This window comes from Scophthalmus maximus, chromosome 15 (genome assembly GCF_022379125.1).
Source record: "Scophthalmus maximus strain ysfricsl-2021 chromosome 15, ASM2237912v1, whole genome shotgun sequence".
Lineage (NCBI taxonomy): Eukaryota > Metazoa > Chordata > Actinopteri > Pleuronectiformes > Scophthalmidae > Scophthalmus > Scophthalmus maximus.
The window spans coordinates 7,895,770-7,919,333 of NC_061529.1; the positions used below are offsets into that span (position 1 = coordinate 7,895,770).

At 40.7% G+C, this 23,564-nt stretch overlaps 1 protein-coding gene across 6 annotated transcripts in view; it reads left to right on the forward strand.

Moving 5' to 3' along the window:
- Positions 1-23,564, forward strand: part of stxbp6 (syntaxin binding protein 6 (amisyn)) — a 137,304-nt gene that overhangs the window by 45,500 nt on the left and 68,240 nt on the right. For 5 of the 6 annotated variants that reach the window (XR_004785256.2, XM_035609593.2, XM_035609592.2 and 2 more), the window contains exons 3-5: positions 2,929-3,059; positions 3,166-3,331; positions 11,334-11,491. Coding sequence is in view for 5 of the 6 variants with exons in the window: in XM_035609593.2 (XP_035465486.2) it covers positions 2,929-3,059; positions 3,166-3,331; positions 11,334-11,491 (455 nt within the window). In the remaining variant the exon portion in view is untranslated. Of the gene's footprint in view, positions 1-2,928; positions 3,060-3,165; positions 3,332-11,333; positions 11,492-13,194; positions 14,662-23,564 lie in introns of those variants that run through there. The other variant, XM_035609594.2, reaches the window with a different exon arrangement.

Genomic DNA, 23,564 nt, shown 5'->3' on the forward strand with positions numbered 1-23,564 from the left:
ATGTGCAAGAGAAGAGAATATGTGTCTAGATCCATCTTTGTACCTACTCTTTGGACAAGCTCGGTAAACTTTAGGCTGTGAATCGCAATCTCAGTATGACTACAGCTCATCAGAATTGTGTAGAGAGACAATAAGATAAGCTTTCTATGACACTGGATTTCAATTATTGATCAAATTATGTATAATGTAAACATGCCTAATAATATGAAACTGATTTTGTTACTCCCTTTGATGGCTTTGTCATCAGTTTTATCTTTTTGTCTCCGTCATTATATTGTCTGACTTTTCTAAAATAATTTTCTCTCGCCAATCAGTGTCACACTATGATTGATTATTTTGAAAAGCAACTTGAAGTTTAACTATGAAATACATTTTTTTCTCACAGCCTTGATTGCTGTTTCAATAAAGTAGGCTCTTTAAGTAAATGATTAATATGCGGGGAAGCTACTCGGACAACCTAAGAGTTAACTACTAACCTAAGTAGCACTTTGAGATTGCTTTTAGCAATGAAAAGTGCTCTATAAATGAAATTTATTATTATTATTATTATTATTATTATTACAGTAGAGATGCTTCAGTAGTCTGGACTCAGAGTAATGTCATAGTTTGATTTTTAATAAATAACCAATCTGTGTGACCAGATTGTGTTTGAATGTGCGGTAAATGCTCCCCATGTGAGGAACGGGTCACTTATGAATGATGAATTTCTCGTTTCATAACATTTCTCCAGTGTTATGCAACTGTCACTGTAATCCTGCAGTCAGTGTGATTGTTTGGAAGGCAGCCTCGCCATAGAGCCTGTGATATGACAGTGAATATGCTAATGCAGGGATGTTGCTGTAAAAGCCTTTCAGAGTTGCACTCAGTCAAAATCATGAAATCATTTTTTTATCTGTTGTGTAGTACAGTACAATATGTTGTAGGTGCAAAAATGGACAACCATTGAGCCTTGTATTTTCAGTATGTTGTGCTCTGCTTGTATACAGCCCTCCATATTTGACTTGAATGGAATGTAGGTCATACTCCACTTTGCTGAAACAACTGATAGATTAGTAATTTATTATACACACACAAAAGCAATTAAAAGACAAACCTTGGGCTTTGGGAATGTGATTAATCAGTAATTTTTGACTCTCAACAGACCAAGCAAATTCATTTAATAGATTTTTTCACTGATAATGAAAAAATAATCATTATTTCCAGCCCTTGTATTGGTTGAATCTGGTAGGATAAGTTGAAGCCGAGGCTCATATCTGATGAGAGAAATGATTTCTAGTTGCATTCTTACTCTACTAGTGCCATTTTTTTAATCTCTGTCACCAACCCCCCACTTATCAAGTATTTCATTTCTACTTAATCATTTCAGAGAATTTAGTTCTGTGCTATAGACGATCATCTGCCATGAATATGGCCTAAAGACAAATTTGTCTTTCTGCGAATTGGACAACCTTATTTTCCAGACTTCTATCCTTCATCGCATTGCTTCATTATGTCCAGCTGTCATCCTCTTTATAAAATGTTCTACTTTGTGGAGCTTCCATTAGCCCATAGTGTGACCCAAGACAGCTCTGATCACTCACTTCATCTGTTTGTCATGGTGGTGGCTGTCGGTTTGAATAAAAATAAATCCTCAAAGAAGAGAATAAAAAGAAATGTCTGCAGGTCTGCCTGTATTGTATTTGTTCGTTCCAGCCCCTCAACCTTAGCGCAGCACATCAAGTATTAACTGCAGCTGTCTAAATGGATACTCAAAACATATCAAACATACCTCCTCTCAGTGGAGTTTTCTTATTGAATGTATCACCTGATGTAACATTCAACCTATATTTATGAAATCGAAATCCTAATGGGTGTGGTGGAGCTATCACAAAGCTACCCGAAAATACTCAAAATAAGACATGTCGGGCAAGCAGGATAGTGGTGTTTTTTTGGACAGATGAGGAGCAGAGTAAAGGGCGACAGCAGTGAAAGTGTCCCGAACACCTCCCTTTCTTTCCGAAATGACACAATGGCAAATATGGGAGAGCGGAAGCAGAGGTTCGCTGCTGGGGTTAAAAAAGCAACAAGGGGGCATGTGGCCCCCGAGAAGGACAAAAGGATTCAGTATCCAGCCACACTCACATCCAGCTGTGCGCCTCGATGATCTGTAAACATGTGGCGGTGCTGATCTCTGTATAGGAAGCATGGAGATTCATGGCCAGGACACGAGTGGCCAAGTTCAGGACAAACTGAGGTGGTCATTGGAAAGGATTTATTTTTTTCTTAAAACACAAATGTATTCATAAACGATACACTTCATAAGCATGCTACAAGTCCTGCTAATTTTTATTTTATTTTCATCAGGAAATCCTATCGAGACAAAAAAATACATTTTACTTGCAGTTCTAAAAGATTAATGAATAAATAAAACGCACTGGCACATATTTCCTGGAGGAAACCTTTCGGGTTAAAAAAAAAAAACACAATACCTAATTTGAATGGAAAGAGTGTTTTACCAGTTTGATGTTGTCATTATGTCCATTTTTCTTTTGTGAGTTTAAAGCCAATACCTTCATGCTTATATGTGTAATTTGTTACCCACTTTAATTTAGTCAGCAGTGCAGTGGAAGAAATGCCTCATTTTCATGAAGATTAATGAGTCGTGTCCAGCACTGTATAGAATAACTCAGCTATTTTGCTTAGACAGGAACAATACTACAAAGTGTTCATTTTCTTCTACAGAAAGAAGATTGGTCCTTTAACTTGACTCTAATATTACTAATCTCGTGCCCTGAATTGTTCCATTTATCAGAATCCAGACTTTCTAACTGTATCTGAAACATGGCGGAAGTTGCACAGAAACCTAATACTTGGGAATTTAATGTTGTTGTTTTTTTAAATTGCAGCGGCATTCTCACACAGTGTGTTTTATTGTTTTTGTCTCCACAGTGACAAATAAGAAACCCTCCTTCTTATCCATCACCAAGGTGAAGCAGTTTCAAGGATCCTCTGCATTCATAAAAAGGTCACAGTGGACAATTGACCAGCTACGGCAGGTCAACGGCATAGACCCCAACAAAGTATGTAAGAGCAGAAACTGTAGCGACAAAATAACTTTATAACAAGAGATTTATTTTCCCCCTCACCTCTCAATCATCTTGCCTTCTCACTGATATTTTCTCCAAGGACGTTCCAGAGTTTGACCTGATGTTTGAAAATGCTTTCGACCAGTGGGTTGCTGGTTCAGCAGGAGAGAAGTGCACCTTTATCCAGATTCTTCACCACACCTGCCAGCGCTACAGCTCAGCACAGAAACCAGAGTTCATCAACTGTCAGTCCAAACTGCTGGGGGGTAAGACAGTTTTGAAACGCTCCCCCAATTGTTCTCAGTTAATATTTCTGCTTGGAACGCAGTGGCTCTGCAATGGCAGACTCACTGCGAGCATACAGTACTGTGCTGTAAGCCAGCCTGAATCTGATTATGTATGATGACAACCAGCACCTGCTGTTTATGAAAATGCATGCTTATTCCTCGCACACAGCATCTGTTGAGCTTTCTGCCGAAGTGAGGGCAATGAGGATGAACAAAATTCATCAGCTCTGACTCAAATCATCTCACGCAGATCGACTGGTTTAACGGCACATAGAAATACAACACCGATAATATATTTCCCTTGTTGTATTGTTAATACATTTCACTGTGTGCCTGAATTGTGAGACTCATTTGTTTTGACTGGTTTCCACTCTTCAGAATAACATTTAAGAGCCGTAACACACCCGTAATTATTGTTTAACACCGATATGAAATCAGTGAGACTTTGGAAAACCAGTCAGGTGAAAGCTCACCTCGCCTGCTGAAAATAACATTGATTTCATGCCCAGCACGTAAGTGACGACATGCTGATCAAACATGTCAAAGCAAAATCAATCCCCAAACATGTAAAATGTAAATATAAAACCACATAATTGGTCATATCCTGGCTGCAAAATGCTTTGTTTGTTACCTAGTTGGTGGAGAGTTGTGGTGCAGGTTGTTGTTTCCTCTGCAGTGCAACCCAGTCGAGATTGCAGCATGCTGTGTGTCTTGATCAGATATTGATCTGTTTACCCCCACTCCTCATCTTTGAGCAACAGTCAACCTGTTGTATTATTCATGGAATTATTTATGGAAACTCCATAACCGTCTGCAGGTTGTCCATCTGCCCCAAATACAGGAACCAATTACCAGAAATAGAAGACAAAGAACATGTTTACATTGCCAGATTTTTAACTTTCAACTGTATCATTATGAATATAATTTTACTGTGATGAAGTCACAGAATTAATGATGATTGTTATTGAATGTGGTATTTCTTGGAGAGGCTTCAGCTTTAAGCAGCATTATGGAAGAAATAAAAAAAACAAAAACAACAATACATCACTGAGAGGTGACACCAAGTCGAGCCCTGAATCAGAATCAGCAATACCTTATTGATTCCTGGGGGAAATTGGTTTTCGAATTCCAAGAATAGAAATGTATGCAGACCTACAGAATTATAATCAATAGAATTATAAGATACAAATAAGAAGTACAGTATGTGAAAAATAAGAAGTATTTAAAATGTGTGCATCATACTGAAATATATATATAGAAAGAAACCAAATTAGAATATGTAAAATATGTGTAACATCTGAAACATAAGTCTAAAAAAAAGTTTGGTAAGATGCAAGTAATTTAGATAAGAGTAGATGTTTAAAATGTACAGTATAGTTGTAGAGTAATAGTATGTGTATACAAATTTTATTGTTACTTTTTTAATCCGAGTGCAAGAACCCACTCTCTGACCATTGATGAGAAAGATGCTGGTTCTCTTCAACATTCTTTTACGTTGCCTTGACCTGCCTCCTACTCTGAAAACTACGTCCATGTGTAACTCGCCTTACATATGCCCCTGGTGCACACAATAGTCTGTATATGTGTAGGTGGAGAGGAAGTGGTGTCCCAGAGAGCACTGAACCCAGGGGTCGTTGGAGTGGGATGGATTATGCTGTGCAAATGTTTCATATCAACCACACGCCTCCATTAGATCTGAAAATTACAGTTATTGTTACATTGTTTTAACCGGTCAAAATCTAACAAGTCATTATTGTGAGGGACATAGCCCCGGCCTTGATATAAATGCTCCTAATATATTTATGATTTTACCCCCAAAAAAGACATTTCCTACTTAAATTTCACGTTTAAGATCCCATCGCGCTTTTGTAGCATCAACTGTTGACACAATGCAGGAAGTCCATGTAGGGGATGATCTCATGATGAACCCCTGGCTCCCAAGTGGGTAGAGGAAACTGTGTGTGTGTGATGGAAGAAAAAGTTGACAGTCCACCACACACTTTGTGACAGGAGGAACAGAGAGGATGCCAGCCTGCTGCCAACTCTGTCCACTCCAGTTTAAGTCTCACACCAGTGCAAAACAAAAATCATGACGCTGCTCAGGTGTGGGACCATAACTGTGGGAGACTCCAATCTGCAAAAAGGCCCAGGATCGTAGCCCAATGAAAAGATAAACGATACACGGTTAATTCACATAAATATGTCACTCAAAAAACATAAAAACATTTAGCTAAGCACTCTTTTGAGACAAATATATGCTGTCATTCAAGATAACACGCATATGATTAATGTAGCACAGATTTCTGAGGGTATGTTTTGATTTCTCGACGTCCAAACCAGCGATGTTAAAGCATGTAAGGACAGTGTCATTGGTGGGCCATGGAGCTTAATCTTGAACAGTTGTCCCGTGCTGACTGCTGGAGGTCCTCATAATGCTGAGTGTAAAATGATAATAGGCTGCAAGCAGTTGCCATCATATCGATGTAATGCATCGCTAAAATAATAACATTCAATCATCAAGTGGTATCTCTTTGTTATTTAAATAATTAGAGCTATAAAATAAGACATGAACATTTAATTCAGGAAGTTAAATAGGTGCTTTTAAGTCCCCAACATCAGGCAATTTGTCTTATTCTAGTTTACAAGAAAAGCTCAGTGTGAATTTTCATTGTTGTGGAGTGTATGGATTAGACTCGTCCAGTAATGTGTGAACAAGCTTTTTTTCACTAACATGTCATACCAGTTACATTTCCTTAACATAAACATAAAATACTCATTTAGTTTTACTATGCAACATACCGAAGAGTTAAATAGTAAAACATTAACTACAGTTGCATGCCATTGAGAAAGAACTGAACCCTTGAGTGTTTAACTTGTGGTTTCATGTTCCAAAAATCATAACCCCTCTTCACTAATTACAAAACTCTATTATGTTCTAAACATCAAATCTGACTATGACTGTCAATATTTTCTCATCGCAGAAGACCAAGCTGTAGATTCAGTCATTTTCCGTTGCAAGGTCTTTTTGAACAGAAAGAGGAAAGAATTTGTTGCCCAACATGGTCATCTACTTAGACAAGGTAAGACAACATTATGTGATGCAAACAAATTATCCCCCCTACTAAAATGTGCTGATTCTTCCAGAAGTCTAGGTGGTAGACAGAGTTTAAGTAAGTGAGGCAAATGTATTCCTTACTACCAAGCAATGAGTTTCAGAGATGTTATCTTTCACTAATATATAATTTGTGGACCAATGTGTGGTAAACACTTTCCCACACAGTTTTTTTTCTGTATGCTCCCAGTGAGCACATGGTCAACATTTCCCCAGTGTGTGCTATAACTATGGGGGTTCAGTACATGCTGGAAGGGATTTCCATTAAATGGCTGTGTGAGTTGTGTTCACCATCCTTCTTCCTCACTGTGTGAGCAGAGTCACTGAGGAAATCTGTACAGAGGTAAATCACATTGTGATGTCCATGGGCAGAACAGTTATAGTGATTCATGCTAATGTTTCCTCACTATTCTTTACTTCTATATAGCATTTAACAGAAAAACATATAAGCTCAGTCAAGGCTAAAGTGACAGACGTAACTGCTATTTAATTCACTATCTCCTCTGTGCTCTTTAAACAGACCGTAAGAGTCGGTTGTTCATGAATACCTAGTAGCTGTTATTCAGTGTCTGCACTTTTCTGAGGTACATTTAGGACAGATTGTTCCTTGTTTGTGCCTTTCTGAAGCCTTTTAACCAACACGACAGTGACTAAACAAAAGGCCATCTGAGCAAGTGAGGCCAAGACTATATGTCACGAGAAAAATGTCAGGGGCAGATTGTTTTCCTTTATTTGTCTCCAAATGGTTTACCAAGGGGTTGAAGGAATCAATCAGGTGCCTAACATCCATGATAATATGCATAATATGTGCGTCAAAAGTGAATCGAATGTAGTTCATGCCGGAGGGACCAATGAGGCAATACACATTAATAGCCACATTTCTAGTTATAATGGGATCACTAGTTGTAAACCTCAGCACCAAATCAAACGTTAGATTAACAACCGAGTGATGCTGCCATCGAGTGTGGCTAGTTGAGTTCTTGGATGCCTGTGTGGAGGGGAATGGGGCGCAGCAGCATTGTGATGCCTGAAAAAAACTGGTATAACAATTGACGTTTACAGTACAGCACATAATGTATTTCATGAGAGGGGGAAAAGAGAGAGAATTGCCCTATATAAAAGGTTTGAGGGTGTCCACGGAAGGAGAGGATTAACTGTATGGGGAATAACTGCAAGGAAGAATGTGAGGAAAAGTGATTGGATCCAAGATTAAGGAGAATAATAGGTGTGTGTCAGGATTGCCAGGAGGAGGTGACCTCCCTATAGTTTTATTATACTGCTGCAGGTAATGTCAAGATTTGCATTAATTAAACTGCAGCGGAAGCTTCAGGCTGTGGCTTTAGGCCCATGCCAAGATTGCAATAGCATTCTTCATTTTTTTTCTCTCATTTCATACATCATTTTTTTATGCATGCTCACTGCTTTATATATTAAAATTGTGCCTTTGTAATATTGAATGAAATAGGAAACCAACCGAAGCAAAATAGCATACACATATTATGGGCTGCCGGTAAATCAGGTTCAAATTATGTTATGTTCCTCCTTTTTTAACGTTGTTAAATAAGAAATCTTCTGAATTTAGCCCTAAATTTAGTATAAAATATGTTTTTGTAAGTGCATACATCTACAGTTGAACAAGTGATCTCATAAGAGCAGATACGGGCGAGAGAAATAATTTCCTGGTTGAAAATAACAGCAATTACAGTTTACTTCAAAGTCAAGAGACTCTGGATAAGTATGAATTGGATTTAGATAATTTAAAGAAGTCCTTGACAGAGTACTTAATGTTTTTCTTTGTGTGAATAACAGCAGCCTTGAAGCCCTCTAGTAATCTCTGGGTAAAAAGGAGACGTTTTGATGGAACGAAGTGAAGATAAGTGTGTTAAGAAATGATTGTAAGACCGTCAACCTCCTTCAAACACCCCACAGCACAGTGATGATATGATCATGTACGCTGCTCGAGATGAAAATATTAAAGGCCCTGCCTGTATCATTTATTACTTACGTGGATGTGTTTTGTGTAGGTGTTAATCAATCCCATATGCTTTGAGAGATATGAACTTGTTGAGATCAGAAGTTCCTGGTGATGTCAATCGGCTGGAAAAGGAGGGGTTGACTATGAATGACCTTTCCCCTTCCTCGTTATATTTGTCTTCTATTTTCTAGAATATTTTGTTGCTGAAAAAACAACTTCCCCTTTTTGTGCATTCTCCAGTGTTCAAGAAATCCTGGCCTATTATGATGATATCATGGGGTATATCAACAAAACTCCTTCTGCATTTTTGAGAGAGGTGTGTCAGAGATGCACTAGGTTCGGCTTCGTGCTGCACCATAGGCCGTTCTCGATCAGAAAAAAACATGTTGATAAAATCTTCACAAAAACAGCTCCTTTTAGCTTCTGCAGTGCAACATCAGTGCCACAGTGGGGAAGAACTTGTGCCTCGTTAAAATGCAGACTGTTCCAGTGAGACCCCAAAGTAACATAAAAAAAAAACTGCTGTTATCCCACTCATAACAATGATGATCACCTCCCACTTTAATTTTAGAGCTAAGAGTTTGGAACACAGCGATGGCACTGCACAACATAAACAACTCCTACACATGTTCCATTCAGCTCGTGGTGCAGCAGCTGTTTCATAAACTCACGCCAATTTCTTCACCCTGCCTATTCTGTGATTACATTCTCCACTGGGGCAGCCAACGCTGCCGCCCGCCACTGATCTCTGACAATGAAGGAAGGCACCAAAGAAAAGGGGAATGGTGTACACACGTGTTCTGTGTGAATGTTGTTGAGAGGCTGCGAGGGTGGGGGGTGATATAGAGGCATGATGGGAGTATTACTCTCCCTGGGTTATCCTGCAGGAGGAGAGGATTAGGAGGAGTCTGTCTGAACGTGAAAAGGTTTCTCCCTTCTAGTGAATACCTAATGCAACTGTGAGAATTCTTTTTTTTTTTAAATTTTCCCCAGACAGAAGCAGAGCAGGAATGTGTTTAAGCCTATGTAAACTGGAGTCCCCATTCACAAGGTTTTATGGTTACATACCTTTGCTAAGTCCATCGTAGTTCCGATTTAAGAAAGTAAATACTACATTTCCATTGTACCTGCGTCATAGAGTGAGTGACTATTACAGTTTACTGTATCATCTTGAGTTTAAATTATGAGGAAATGGAAAAGTAATCCCAACAGGTGAGGCTTAGTTCATCATTGTTCCAGATGTGTTTGTCATGTGCAATGTGCTCTGGCACCTGTGGTTCGTTTATTGTAATCTCTGGAAAATTGGCTGATGTAAGACATTTTATATGTGCAAGTGTTTCCATTTGCTTTTGCGTGCGTGGAATGAAGACCTACACGTCCCATCTGTGTGTCTGCGGTGCAGTTGTGTGTCTAAATAAAATTACTTCGACTTTATCAAGTTAACTTCTTTTGAAGGAAAACCAGCTGGCCTCGCCGTCTGCTTTTGGGGCTGTGGAATAACCCACTGCAGCAGAGCCGTCCCAATTATCTGTCACTCAGCCTACCTGCCGTGATGCTACGAGATCTAGACTCGCAATATTGTAGTTTCCTGTGGGAGCAGATAAACTCGGGCTTGTCAAGTCTTAATATAGTCAGTACCTTCAAGCTTTGCTCAGTCTGCTCCTTCTCCTCAAACTCATTTACTGTATATCTGAAGATACAGACTCGCATCTCGCATTGTATCACTTGGTGTTTGTGATATTATTTATTTTATTGTTTCTTAACTTCTTAACTTTTTAAACTTGGATGTGGTGTAGTTGTGAAGGATTTGGTTTAACAAAACTTTGTGACCTTACTGAAGTGGCTGGGGTGATCATCACCAGATAGATTAAAACAGCTCTATGTGTCATGTTACAATGGGTATAATATTGTGCTCCTACAGTCATTTCAAAATATGTCTTATTGTCACATTGTGAACCCTGTGGTGCTGCTCTGTTTTTGTAATTAAAAATGTCTTGTCAAAACCTTGCCACCACAGACTGAAAGTCCCGTTTCTCTCCGTTTGTCCAACCGCGTAGCCGCTCCCATCAGTAGTAGGCGCCAACTTTAAGAACAATGCAGATTTTCCCACACTGACATGCTCATGCCCTCAGGTACACATACATACATATATATACTGTATATATAAATGACAGATTACACCCCACTGGAACAATGCAACATTATTGCAGACAAAGGGAAAGCAGCAAGAAGATGTTCCTAGTCTCGTTGTTCGCGTAGTGCATAACAGCATCCCTCCCAACATGCGGTGGATTAATGGCTTGTCAGAAGAAACATCCGCAGGGCTGCCACAGCTATCTGAAGATGTGTTCTCACTTAAAGCCGCTGCTGGTTTCTTTTTAGGGCTGCCTGTGAAGCCAAGCCCATACCCTCTCCTTATTACACTATAGTTTGGAAAAGAGGAGAGTAATCACACAGCTGTCACCAAAGCAGTGCTGAATGTAGGCAGCAATGACATCCTCTCCTAAAACGAGACATGAGGTCCAGCGTTGCATGTGATGCCGTTGCATTCTTTTGAGTTTGAAAAGGTTAATTTCACTTGCTCTTTCCTTGAAGTAAATCAGCTTTGAAGAAAACTCATTAGCCACCTTCGCTCGTTGCCCCTGATGGAAAGCCATTTACTTCTTCATGTTTTACTCCTCCACCATTAACACTAATACACAGGGTCACTGATTGGACTACACCCATCTAATGTCACAGGTTAATTTAATCACAGCTGGTCCTCTACATTCACCCCGAAAAATGACGATCTCTTTTCCTTTTGTCTTTTCTCTCCTCTTGTGTGTTTCACTTCCCTTTTATTCTTTGCCTATCCACTCTCTCCCTGGCTCCCTCTTCTCCACCTTTATCTGCAGGTAACAGTATACTGCACTCGGCTGCAGACAGTGTGACGAGTGCTGTACAGAAAGCCAGCCAGGCCCTGAATGAGCGCGGTGAGCGATTAGGTCGGACTGAGGAGAGGACTGCGGACATGATGAACAGTGCTGAACAGTTTGCTGTCACTGCACACAAGGTGAGTCAATGTGTAAAGTAAAGAAGCATCACAACGCACAACCTCAGGGTGGGTTTACTGTACAGTACATGATTTAACACAATTTATTGAAATTCTGACTTTGATTCCCGACCTGTGGCTTAAAGAATATCCAGTCATTACTACTTTCTGCCAAAAGAAAATTTTACTTGAACCTCGATTTGCTTGATTTGCGTCTACAAATTTTCAGCAGTGGTGCTCTTTGCTGCGGAAAATAATAGTTTCTCTTTTGTTGTTCTTGATTGTGTTCCCTCATCTCCCATCAATCCCATACCTCATGTTTGTGAGGAAAACTAATCGCATTCTGCTTAATGAGGTTAAAAGGATAATATGATTGTTTTTCTATGTAACGAGCGCACCTGATTATGACCATCACAGCTTCCTTTTTCTAATGGCATAAAGTATAAGATCCACCCCTTGGTTCTGCAGCGTGACATGAGCCGTGGTGTCATTGCATTTAATCGTAAAGCCATTCACTACCCACTGTAATGACTGTTTTTGAATGATGCATAATGCCATACTAGTGATGATGGCGTAATTGAAAGACATTTGAAGAGGCATGTGCGCTCTCTTACTGTTCACAGATGAGCTTCCCCGCTGTGATATATTACAAAAACAGTGATAAGCAGAGAAATGTGTCTTGGCTGTGGTGGTTTCCAGAGAAGATGACTGCAGAACCCCCATGAATAATCACTCTTTTGTCAGCATTTCTCATTTCACTTGCTGCAATTAGCTCTTTAAAAAAAAAAAATTCCCCTTCATAACTCATTTATCCTGCATGTTATTTTCAAACATCTACTACTGTTGCATGTCTGAAGCCCTCGGTTAAAGTTGGAATTAGAAGAAATGGATACAAATTAACATTATATTCCTGTCTGTGGAGGGCTTAACTGGATGTTTTGTGATGGATTTCCCTGCTATTCAAGTCATCTGCATGCGCTTTAATTGGACCTTTGATCATAGTGTCACTTTAAATTGTTGCCAGTACTGTGAAGGGGTTACCTTGGCTCTTTTTCTCTTTGTTCTGTTCTTCTGCAATTCCATTTGTGCGCCTCACTGCATGACAGCAGGCGACTTATCTGTGCTGCTCAGTTTTGATCAAGACCACTCATTTCTACATGCTGCTTTGCTGCCTCCACCTGTTCAGTCTGTAGAATTCAATTCTCCTCATTCTGCACCAATATAGTCCATACTGAGTCTGTTGTCTGAATTAGTACACGTGTGTGTGTGCGTGCGTGTGCGTGCGTGTGTGTTTGCTTGCCGTCCTCAACGTCGTCACACCCTGTAGTTTTGGGTTTATGGATGTGACCCTGGTCATCTCTCTATGACTCCAGCCAAGACCCATTCGAGCCCTTGTTAATAAGATAAATGTACTTGGCTTGTCGTTACCTGGCCCCCTGCCTGCTTTCCAGCACATGTGTAGCAAACGCCTCCTAACAACATTTTCTCTTTTGTGCAGCAGCTCAAAAAATAGTAAAATCCGAATCTCTCTGAATGAGAAAACACATTTCCTCATTTTATTAATCTCTGTGCTTGATCATGTATTTTACTGAAGACAGCCCGTTGTATCATCTCGTTGTTTCTAGCATTTTCACTGATTGAGTCATTTGAAAATCCCCTCACACCGTCCGCTTGACTTACTCACGGTATTATCCTGCAACCCCCCCACCCCAATTTTTCTACAGCTTGCCATGAAGCACAAGTGTTAGACCACTGCCAAAACCAACTAGGCTGGGGAGGGGTTCACCAATCGCCCAGGCGCTGTACAGAAGAAGGATTCCAGATTTGATTCTTTTTAGAAATTACAATATGTTAACAATGTTAACATTTTTATGTTTTGGGGTAAGAGGTTTACAATGCTACGTCAGACTGTCAGTAAAATGATGAATGGTTTTGTTTGCCCAAAAAGTTGAAAGCTTCAGTCACTCGAAACAACCCCTTCCCCAGTTCATGTGCTCAGATACTAATGTGAGTGTACATATGGAGACGAGTCATCAACAATCACTCCACGACGAGGGTTCATCTCACAGATTATCATTTGTTAAGAGTTATTTATGAGCACTGCAGGGATTATTAGTGTGTGAGGGGGGGGGGGGGGGGGGGGGGGGGGGGGGGTCGCAGGTGTTGTTTAGGATTGTGTGGTGTTACCACTCAAATATATAGCACATACATACTGTACCAGACCATAGCCGAGATTTTCTTATCTGATGCGTAGATTGTAACCAGTTACATATTCTGGCAACACATTTAGGAAAGGGGCATGCCTGTGGAGAAGAGTCTGTCAATAAATCCAAAAGTATCCATTTTCAACTTAATGTATAATGGTTGTCATTTGGCTCTTGGACACAGTCTGATTTTCTGTCCACGATTTCAAATTTTATCAAAAAAGTATTTAGTCAAAATGTTTTCAAGATGATCCCACACTGCAGCTGATGCCGTCCAGGCGACTTGGTGCCGTGATATTTAAAAACAGTGAACTATGTAGGCCTCTAACTTGTCTGCCATTCAAAGCGACCAAAATTACATGGAATACAGTTGCCAAATGTTCTTGGAAGTGCACTTGAACTAATTTTAAGATTAAGCTTTTTCATTACAATAATTTATGTCAAAGGGAGGAATTCAGTAAACCAGCGTCTGCATTGTAAAAAGCAAACGGTGTAATTCTTCTAGTACTATAGTGTCAGTGTCTGTAGAGCTAACATGTCCCATGAACTCGGGATGTTTTGAAGTTACTCCTGGCTGTATTTGAACTTTAAACATTCAGTTGTCATCCCCTTGTGCTTTTTGTATAATTTGGATTGTCATATTCAGAATAATGATGTGTGTACTGATAGATAAAGGACAAAAATAGCAGCAGCGTTATATAATTGTTTATATTTTGTGCCGGCGTCACACTGCCTGTATCTTTGGCTTTTTCACTGGCAAGATTTCACCCTCGCAATTACAATGTAGTTGATATTAGTAGTTCATTCTTTTTTTATATTTTGAATTTTATAATTCACGATGTTAAAATACACCGACAACTTTATCTTGCAGAGCAATGCTAAGTTCATAATGAAATGTTCCAGTTGCCTAACTCTTAATGTGCTTTTATTCCTCTTGCTAACACTTTGGATGTTTATTGTTTTAATAAAAAATATACGAAAAATGTATTCTGTTATTCTGTGTCCTTTTTATCACCACATTTAACACTTCCATCAAACAATGGAATCAAACGTTTTGCATCCATATTGTTGGGTATTCATCACCATTGGGTATTCATCACCATTAAGGTTACGGGTAAGCAAGTAGTAGTTCTCTCTCTCTCTCTCTCTCTCTCTCTCTCTTTGGCTAAGGTAGATACTGCCCTCATGTGGGCAGATTCTCTTTTCCAAATATGAATGATGGAACCTCTACAATTAATATCTAAGTACTGTTATTGTACATTTAATTTTTTACTCAATCAGTGACAGGTATTATACACATCTTTGGCTCAGAAAAACTGTAGTTTGTCAAAGTCTTGAAAGTATATTAATCTCATTGATTGTTTTCTTACAGTTGATGGACTAGCAACATACAAATCATATTTTATTTGTAGCCCCCAAACTGCTGGATTCTGCACAATCCCCATAATCCAAATCATCACTGCGGTATCTTTCTTTTCTTCTTAGACCCTCCATACATGGTGAAGGACTACATCTTTCAAACGTACTGGAGGCTTTCCATTAAAAATGTATGGTTTTCATACCCCAGCTGTGATAAGCCTGTTGTTATCTCTTGGATCTCAGACTTCACAAAGGCAGTATGTAACTGTTTTCACATGCGGAGCAGTGCTCACCGTGACTAATATGCTGACCTTCATGCGCACATTTCCTTTTAAGGGAAGCTTGCTTCTGATGAATATCAAGCCAGATGTTGTCGGCCTGGTGTGAAAAACCTGTCGGTTTTCCCTTAATGGCATTTTTGTTTTTAAGATTGTGAATACCATACACATATCTAAGATAATTAATCTTTTGCTTTATGCACTTCCTTCTGTTATCAGCACCATTCACAATTGCAAATCTGGAACAGAAAACACAGATACTAGATATATTACTTTTTTGTGGAGCTCTGTTACAAAATTATAATTAAGACATTGAGCTTTGAACACGTTCACTGTGGACGGACGGAAGAGTTGGTGCATGTATGTATCAGACTCAAGTGACCAGAAATGAATCTTATCCAAACATCTGTGTTATCTTCTTCCCCCCTCTCGATAGTATTTCATTCTTCCAGTTAATGATGCGGACCGATCTGGAGAGCAGAATGGCAGTGAGCATAGTAGCAGTGCTGATGTACGTGATCTATAGCATTTAGAGCTGCAGAGGGGGAAGTAAGTACCTCATAAAAGCCTCTGTGCAGGACTCCGCTACCATTACTCACTCTGCCAACTCCTGTGAATGATTCCTCGCTCCTAAAACCCACCTCTAATCGCTCAGCGCTCTCTTTCCCTTCCTGCTCTATTTCTGCATATGCGACCCTGACTTAAGTCTCGAAATCTGAACGGGATCGTATGTAGGATGAGCAAACCTGTTCGTTGGTGAGTGTTGAAATTGAGCGTGCCTATAATTGAATGTCACATGTCCAGCGAGTCAAATTCTTTTGCACACCACTGGAGGGTGCACTAGCTTTGCAGAAAAAGACCTATCAACTCTTGTCAGCTGGTAGTTTATTGATTTGTAGAACAGGTTATTACTATGTAATTTCGGTGTAATGTATGCATTGATTGCAGGTTGAAGACATGAATTAAGGGCTGATTGAAAGCTGTTCAATATCAGTAATTGGTACAGTGAATGTCTTAACAGGGACTTGAGTTACAGTGGGACAAGTGAGCAGATAGACCATCTAACGTGTCGGTAACCTGCAGACGGAGCACAACATGTACCAGTGGGAGTCTTGAAGTAAACATCAAATTCACTGCTGCTGTATCAATTTTGCAAGGAGTAAATCACAGTTTGTCCTTTATAAATCGCAGGGGTGTTATTTAAAGTGTGCAATTACCTTCTGTAGAAAACAACAACAACAGGTCAACAAAGTTAAACTTAGCAGAATGAGTCAGTATAGAAAAAGACCGAAAACGTCACAAAAAGAAATTGTCAAGGTATAGCACCTATGATATAGCATCAGTAGAAACTGTATTGTCATCCTTTATTAAAATCAAGTAGTCCTTGACTACTTGATTTTAATATTCTACTCAAGTGTATTATGGATGAGAGAGAGCATTCCTCATACAGGAGACTAACCTCTGTCATTGTAATATTATACAGTATATCATAATGATTGAATTACTACTACTGATGCACTAATCTTTAAAACATTTTAATGTTCAAGTTGTTCAAAGATCAGCTAAATATATTAATTCTCTATGCTTACTGTGCTCTGGGGTAGTTTATCATTTCATAAACATATCATTGCTTTTGATTAAAAATATGTTATATTTCAATATCCACCAACAATAACTGTTAAATACATGTGGTAATGTAAAAACTAAAAATATTTCCCTCTGAAAACATCTTGCATCCTAAATTAAGAAAAATGGAGCACACAGTAGGTTCTCATTTATCAAGTCATATTTGCACTGGAGACTGGAGAACGTGTTAGGTTTCACCTTGTGAGGTGCATTGACATTCATTTCAGCCGGGGAGTCGGTGTCACTTCAGGAGAGTCTCAGTGGCAGACTGACTTACTAACAGGCTGGCCGTCCAACCGGCCTCAGGGCAGCTCCTTTTTTTAATCTGCCAGCGTCCCCAGAGCTCCACAGGAGTAATTACAAGTTACACCCAGTGGTGCTAAGGCAGAAAGAATTGGGTCTGCACCTATATTTCTCATTATCGCATACATACTGTATCTCGGCAGCGATTCCCGACCAGTCCCATTATTCAGGACTGACTTTTAACCCAATGTCAAAGTTGAATGACCGCAGGTAGTCTGGGAATTAGCATCCAGAGTAATGTGTCGGGACAAGAGCCCTATACGAACTGATTCCACTAACACAAAGTACTGCAGAACTTTGTTTGGTCTCACGGTTGGGAAAAGCTCCGCCTCAGTGTAGCTGTACGTTCTTTGTGTTGAATGAAATCTGTGTAGCTATTACTGAAATGTGAGAGCGCTCCGGGATAGCCGCTTCGCTTCTCTGAACGGATTCATTGGCGAAAGGAGACCCAGCCTTTTTTTAATTAACCGGCTATTCGAAGGGGATAAATTAAGCACGGAGCATTTAGCAAGTAGTTGATGGTATGGCCATATAGCCTTGTACTGGTCACATTAAAGTGTTAACCCTCTAATCATTTCCCCCCACAACCGCTAGAGATTTACACTCACACTTGTTTATTTATGTCTAAGACAGTGATGGGAGTGCCATGCAGACAAGGACATTTGACAATGACTTTTCAAATGAAATCATTTCAAGAATAAGTAGGAGCTACCTATTTCAATTGACCAATGTGATCTGAAGTGACGCTCCGCGAGCACATGACCTCGACTTGCCTGCTATCTCCCACGTGACACCCTCTAGAATTCAGCGCGCCTTTTGTGATAAGGTGGTCTATTTCAGCCGTCGGTGTACTCCGCCCACCCTCTTGCTCCGTCCACTCAATCGCCAACTCATCTGTGTCGCTACTTTAAACACTCACTCTGCTGTTCATAAAACATTTCATAAGCAAGCTCACCGGTACAAAGTTCCAACCAATCTCCCACGGTGGCTTGGTGGAGGGAATAAGCTGTTTGGCTGCGGCCCCTTACCTCTGGTGTCAGTATTCCATGACTCCGTCGAACCGGCCAAGATGTTCTCTTCACAGTACCAAGCTCAGGTAGTTGCAGGTCGTTTGTGCAAAGACACATCGTGACTGAATGTCTCGCCTCTATTATATATTGTTATGCTATTGATATAATATAATATTTTTGCGATAGAAATACAAAGATTCTCTGTTTTACAGCTTTTCAATTGTGAAGATTTGAGGTTTTAATTTTTAAATCGAGCATCTTTTGGTTTTGGACTGTTGATTGTCAAAACAAGCTTCATGAAGAAGCCATAATTTTTTTTCTTTTTATTATTTCCTGACATGTACACTCAAAAAAGAAAAATAGTAAAAAAATACAGATTAAACCCTGATGAAAACTTGATGTAACACAATAGCAAAAGCTGTTTAAAACAGTGAAAAGGTTAAAGACCTCTGCTTGATCAATTTGCAACTTAACATTCACCTCTACATAGCAATGACACAGTTTACCTTGGCGGAGCGGAGCTACGAGCGGTCAGATGGCACCGAGTCAGCACTTCTGAAGCAGGAGGGAGGAAGCTTTTCACTGCCGTTCAGACCCGTTAATTAACAGTGTTCCATGTCAACTGAACGAACAACTACAGGTTATTTGTTGTTCATCTGTGCAGGAAAAAAAACCCAAAGAGGGAATTAGAATTGTGTTTAAGGCAGAGACGGACGAGCAGAGCTTGGGAAGTCACCTCAGCGCCCTGCCCACAGTGACTTGGCAGATGTGTAGCGAGGCGAAGTGCACAACAGCTGCTTGCTCTAAATCGGGATGCCCATCCTCCCCATTCACCCCTCTGCCTTTGAGTTCCCGTGGAGTGCAATGTCAGCCGTGCTGGAATCATCATTAGTTAGCCTGATATGTATCTGCCTCACATGGCTTTCTCTCACACTTTATCTTGTCTCGAGTTATTTGCCTCTTTGAGGAATCGGGTCAGAATCTACTGACTTGACTCCCTTTTGAACACTGGGCTGGAATTGAGCTTCGCTCTCTTAAGAGTAATGTGTAATTCTCCATCGGACCAGGTCAAGAAACCTAGTATATTTATTTACAGTGTTTATTAATAAACTAAAAGGGATATTTTTGAGTTCAGAGGAAAAGCATAGATCGGCATCTTCTCTACCTTAAGCTTCAGCTGAAAATGAGACTAGTTTTAGAAGACAAATGGCGATGGAGGAAGGAGCTCTGCAGTGACCCACTTCCCTGTCGACCTTTTTATGCCATTGATGTTCACAATGCAGTAGATACACGTGACTATTGTGGTTATATGGTACACAGAAACATTAGAGAGATCCCAGTTGTTTTTAGATTGACAGAAAACAACTGCACTGACTGTGAGCCCTGATCTATGATAGTCTGCACACACACACACACACACACACAGACACATATATATATACACACACAAAACCTGCAAGACTCGAGGTATGATGCAGCGTCGTTATTGAGCTAGCAGCCCACCCCTTCAGTGTATCCAGCTGTTTTACAATATTGACTTGACTGAAGAAACAGATTGGCTTTAAACAAGCACTGACACGCAATCCTTCCCTCTTCTGGGAGCACTCAGAGCCCCTGCTCTGCCACGGGGATGGAGCCCCTGCTCGGGACATGGTATATCAAATAGGGTATTTCTCTGGAGATATATACAGCTGTTTCAGGATCAAAGGTGCAGACCTTTATACGTTTTTATATGATAACTCAAGTAATTCAGATGGAGCTCAAATTAGCAGCGCACCATGACCTCTGACCTTCACAGATGTATGCTGATGTTTCAATTTTTTTTCTTCTGAAAACTAATATTAATTCAAAAAAAATCACTGTATTAACATGGAAAAGTTTAGACAGAATTCAGTATCTTTGGGTTGGCTTTCCAGAGAAACAAATTGCATTACAGACGTCAGCAAAATGAATATATAATAAATCTAATCATCCACTGTGTTTAACAGAAAAACATGTGGAGATATGTATTTAAAATGTCTATAAATGTGGATCTGTCTCTCTTTTTTTTTTTTAGGAAAGGAAAGATAATTATGTCAAGATATATTATCTGTAAATCAATGCAATGCAGGCCTTTGGTTTTAGTGGAGGAAGACAGCAGCGTTCAGTCTTACCTAATCCCCACTTGATCCCATTTTTAATATGTTTGTGTTTCAAATCTACTCATTTTATACCGGTACCCCTCATCATACTTTTATTTACTCGACCCTTAAATGATGAGTGCTACCTTTCACGTGTGCACACGCAGGCACATTAAAACCACGTCACTGGGGTTCGACTGATTGCAGGCCATTCATCATCCTTACGAGCTGCAGTCCATCTCTGTTTACATTGATCTGTGACCAGAGGAGGGTCTATAGTTTATGTGAATCAGTTCCAACACGGTCAACCTTGATCTTCTTCCTTCTCTCGAGCGAAACCGTGTCTCGTTTGTCTGAACGTGTCTAATTTGCCTTTGATAGCTGATGTGTTTGATGTGTTTCTTATGAGTGCCTATAATATCTGTGTCGTGTGACAGAGAGTCGTGTTGTGAGCGATTGATCCTCTGAGTCCCCGCTCGCAGCGAGCAGGACATCAGTATGCAGACAACGCCCTACAGTTTTTGCATTGCAGGCTTTGTGAAGCCTCTGAATCACGGTGGAATATGCAGTAAGGAGAATTCATAACAAAATCTGTCTCTTCCTTTTTGTCGATGATACATCACCGCAGTCTTCTTAATATTCTCCAAATTGCACCAGAGGATTGGAAGGTAGTGTCGTGTGTTTTCTTCTTGTTGTTGTTTTTTTTCTTTTGCGGTGTCTGGGCCGGAGGAAACTGCAGTGCAAAGCTGCGAAGCAGCAGGAGTTTGTTTCTGTCTCTCTATCGACTCGGGAGATTTATCTTGCGGGCTTTGAGGCGGCGCCGAGAACCGTGTGTATCAGCAAAGTAACGACAACTGCCGCACTGACACCAGGGGGCAGCAATTAACATGAATTAATCATATTGATTTAGGATCAATGGTCAGAGCTCGGTCTTCCTCTGCCACACACACACTCACCAAACAAACACGTGTCCACGTTAATGGTCTGATAATGACTTTTTATCACGAGTCCATGAGAAAATAGTTATGGAGGAGGTCAAAACAAGTAGTGCATATGAGGGAATGTCAATTACCTGCCAAACATAAAAATGATCATGATTAAAACCCAATGTTTGAAGAAATAGGTTTTATCCTTGCGGTGAGATATGGATCACCTCATAGCTTTTATGTTTCGAGTCAAAGCATGGCAGCAGTAACCAGCGAAGTGTTGCATGTGTCCCTTCCATGCATCTACTCTCTGGAACACCTCCCGCTCAGGGGTTCAGCACACTGTACGTGCCCGGACTCGACCACTGAGGGGCACTGCAGCTTCAGTCCTGTGGAGCAGCAGAACTCGCCTGAACCTTCAGGAGCGGCCGCAACAGTGTCAGCTGCTCACTTCAGTGCCAGCCCCTTAAAGTTACCCAGGATTCCCAAATCTGCTGAGTTTTCTTCCCCTTCTGCTCCTCTCTCTCTCTCTCTCTCTCTCTCTCTCTCTCTCTCTCTCTCTACCGCAATACGACTTTTCCACCCAACTAAGAGAGAAACTTGTTTACGTCTTATTCTTCCGGCTATCCTCCTTTCCTCGCTCCCTCTCTCTCTCTCTCTCTCTCTCTTGTTCACTTCATGCACTGCCTCTCTCGTTTGCGCTGTCTTCCCCTTTTCTTGGAAGCATGAGGTCCAATCCAGCTGTCGTCAATCTAATCCCTCTAATTCAGTTAATCTAATTTTATGGATATGGTCACACTGCTGATCTCCAAGTGGTCTCCTACAATCTCTCTCACTCCGCGCTCTGACTTCTGCCTAAATCTCCCCGGAGCCGGCACTTTCCCCACTTCTCCTCTGCAGCACTTATAAAAAGAAACTGATTGGCACTAATTTGATCCGGAGAGAGTTTATATAAAGTGTCAAAGTACCAAATATGAGTGGCACACACTCTTACCTTATAATGTACCATTGCAGTTAATGAAATATAGTTTATATCCTATATTTTACCTTGAAAACGCATGGTTGTCCTGTTGACCCGCAACATGATATTCAAGTATTTGGATTGGACGAGGTTATCGAGGAGTCGTTGATGAACCGCTGTTTCCTGGTGATGGACCGTCTCTACGCTGGCGTACACCGTACTGTCTGTTGGATTGGAGTAGATTCGCCTCTCATTCAGTTTTCATTAGAAGCTGCCAGTGTGCAGTACATGCGTGTTTGAGGGATTACCAGGGTCTATTAACAGATAAGAGGGACTTTCTCGGTGGAAATCACTGGAGATAGGGTATGTAGGTTAAACATTGTGTCCCAACATTCGCGTTTTAATCACATTCACAGATAAGCTCAGTGTTATTTGCATCTCGCGGACCCGTTTTCTTTTTTGAACGTTCGCTGTGAGCATCACAAACACCACTTGTTTCATCATGCTTCTCCGCTGCCACTCCATACCTCGCCTCTCCCTCTATCACTCACTTTGCCTCGTCTATCTGTGGCTCCCGGCTGTGGCAAATCTCTGCAGGGATTGTCAGAAGAATGAAAGCATTTTATCCGCATGAAAAATCGTCTTCTTTACACATCCTCCTTTAGCCTGTCATCATGTAAAAGTACAGAAGGTATTGGGGGGGGGGAAGCCCTGTATGCGTAGGGGGACTGGAATGGTGTCAGTCTCACAGAGAGGATTAGGGTCAGGCCAGACATTCACGGGAGCTGCTGGGGGGAAAGTGGGCCGAACGGGACACACCCTGGTGCAGTGTCTCATTGTCCGGGTGGGTTTGTCCCGTCTGACAGCTGAGGGGTAAAAGCACATGATATTCTTTTGTGTCTGTCTCGGTTTTTTCCTCTTCTTTCATTTCTATTTTTTCCCTCCCCTCTCTTTCGATCCCGCACTCTCCATCTCCCTCTTCCCTTCAGCTGTTTCTCTCTGGCCATTCCCCCTCGCCACCCGTGGCTCACTTGTGAATTTATAGGTCAACTGTCTGACGATTTCAGGCCCATCTTATTTAATTCCCTCCCAGAGGATGTCAGGAAAATGACTTACCTGCTGCAGCTCGCTTCTCGGAGCTGTTACTGCATGCTGTCTGCTCTGCTGATAGACTGCAGGAATCTAATCTGTGCCGTTCTGAATGACATGAATAGTAAAAGGCAGGGATCTGATTAAGAGGAGAGTGAATAGCGAAACCTGTGTCCATGAATTGTTAATTTTGTGAGCGTTAATTAGAGATAACGAAC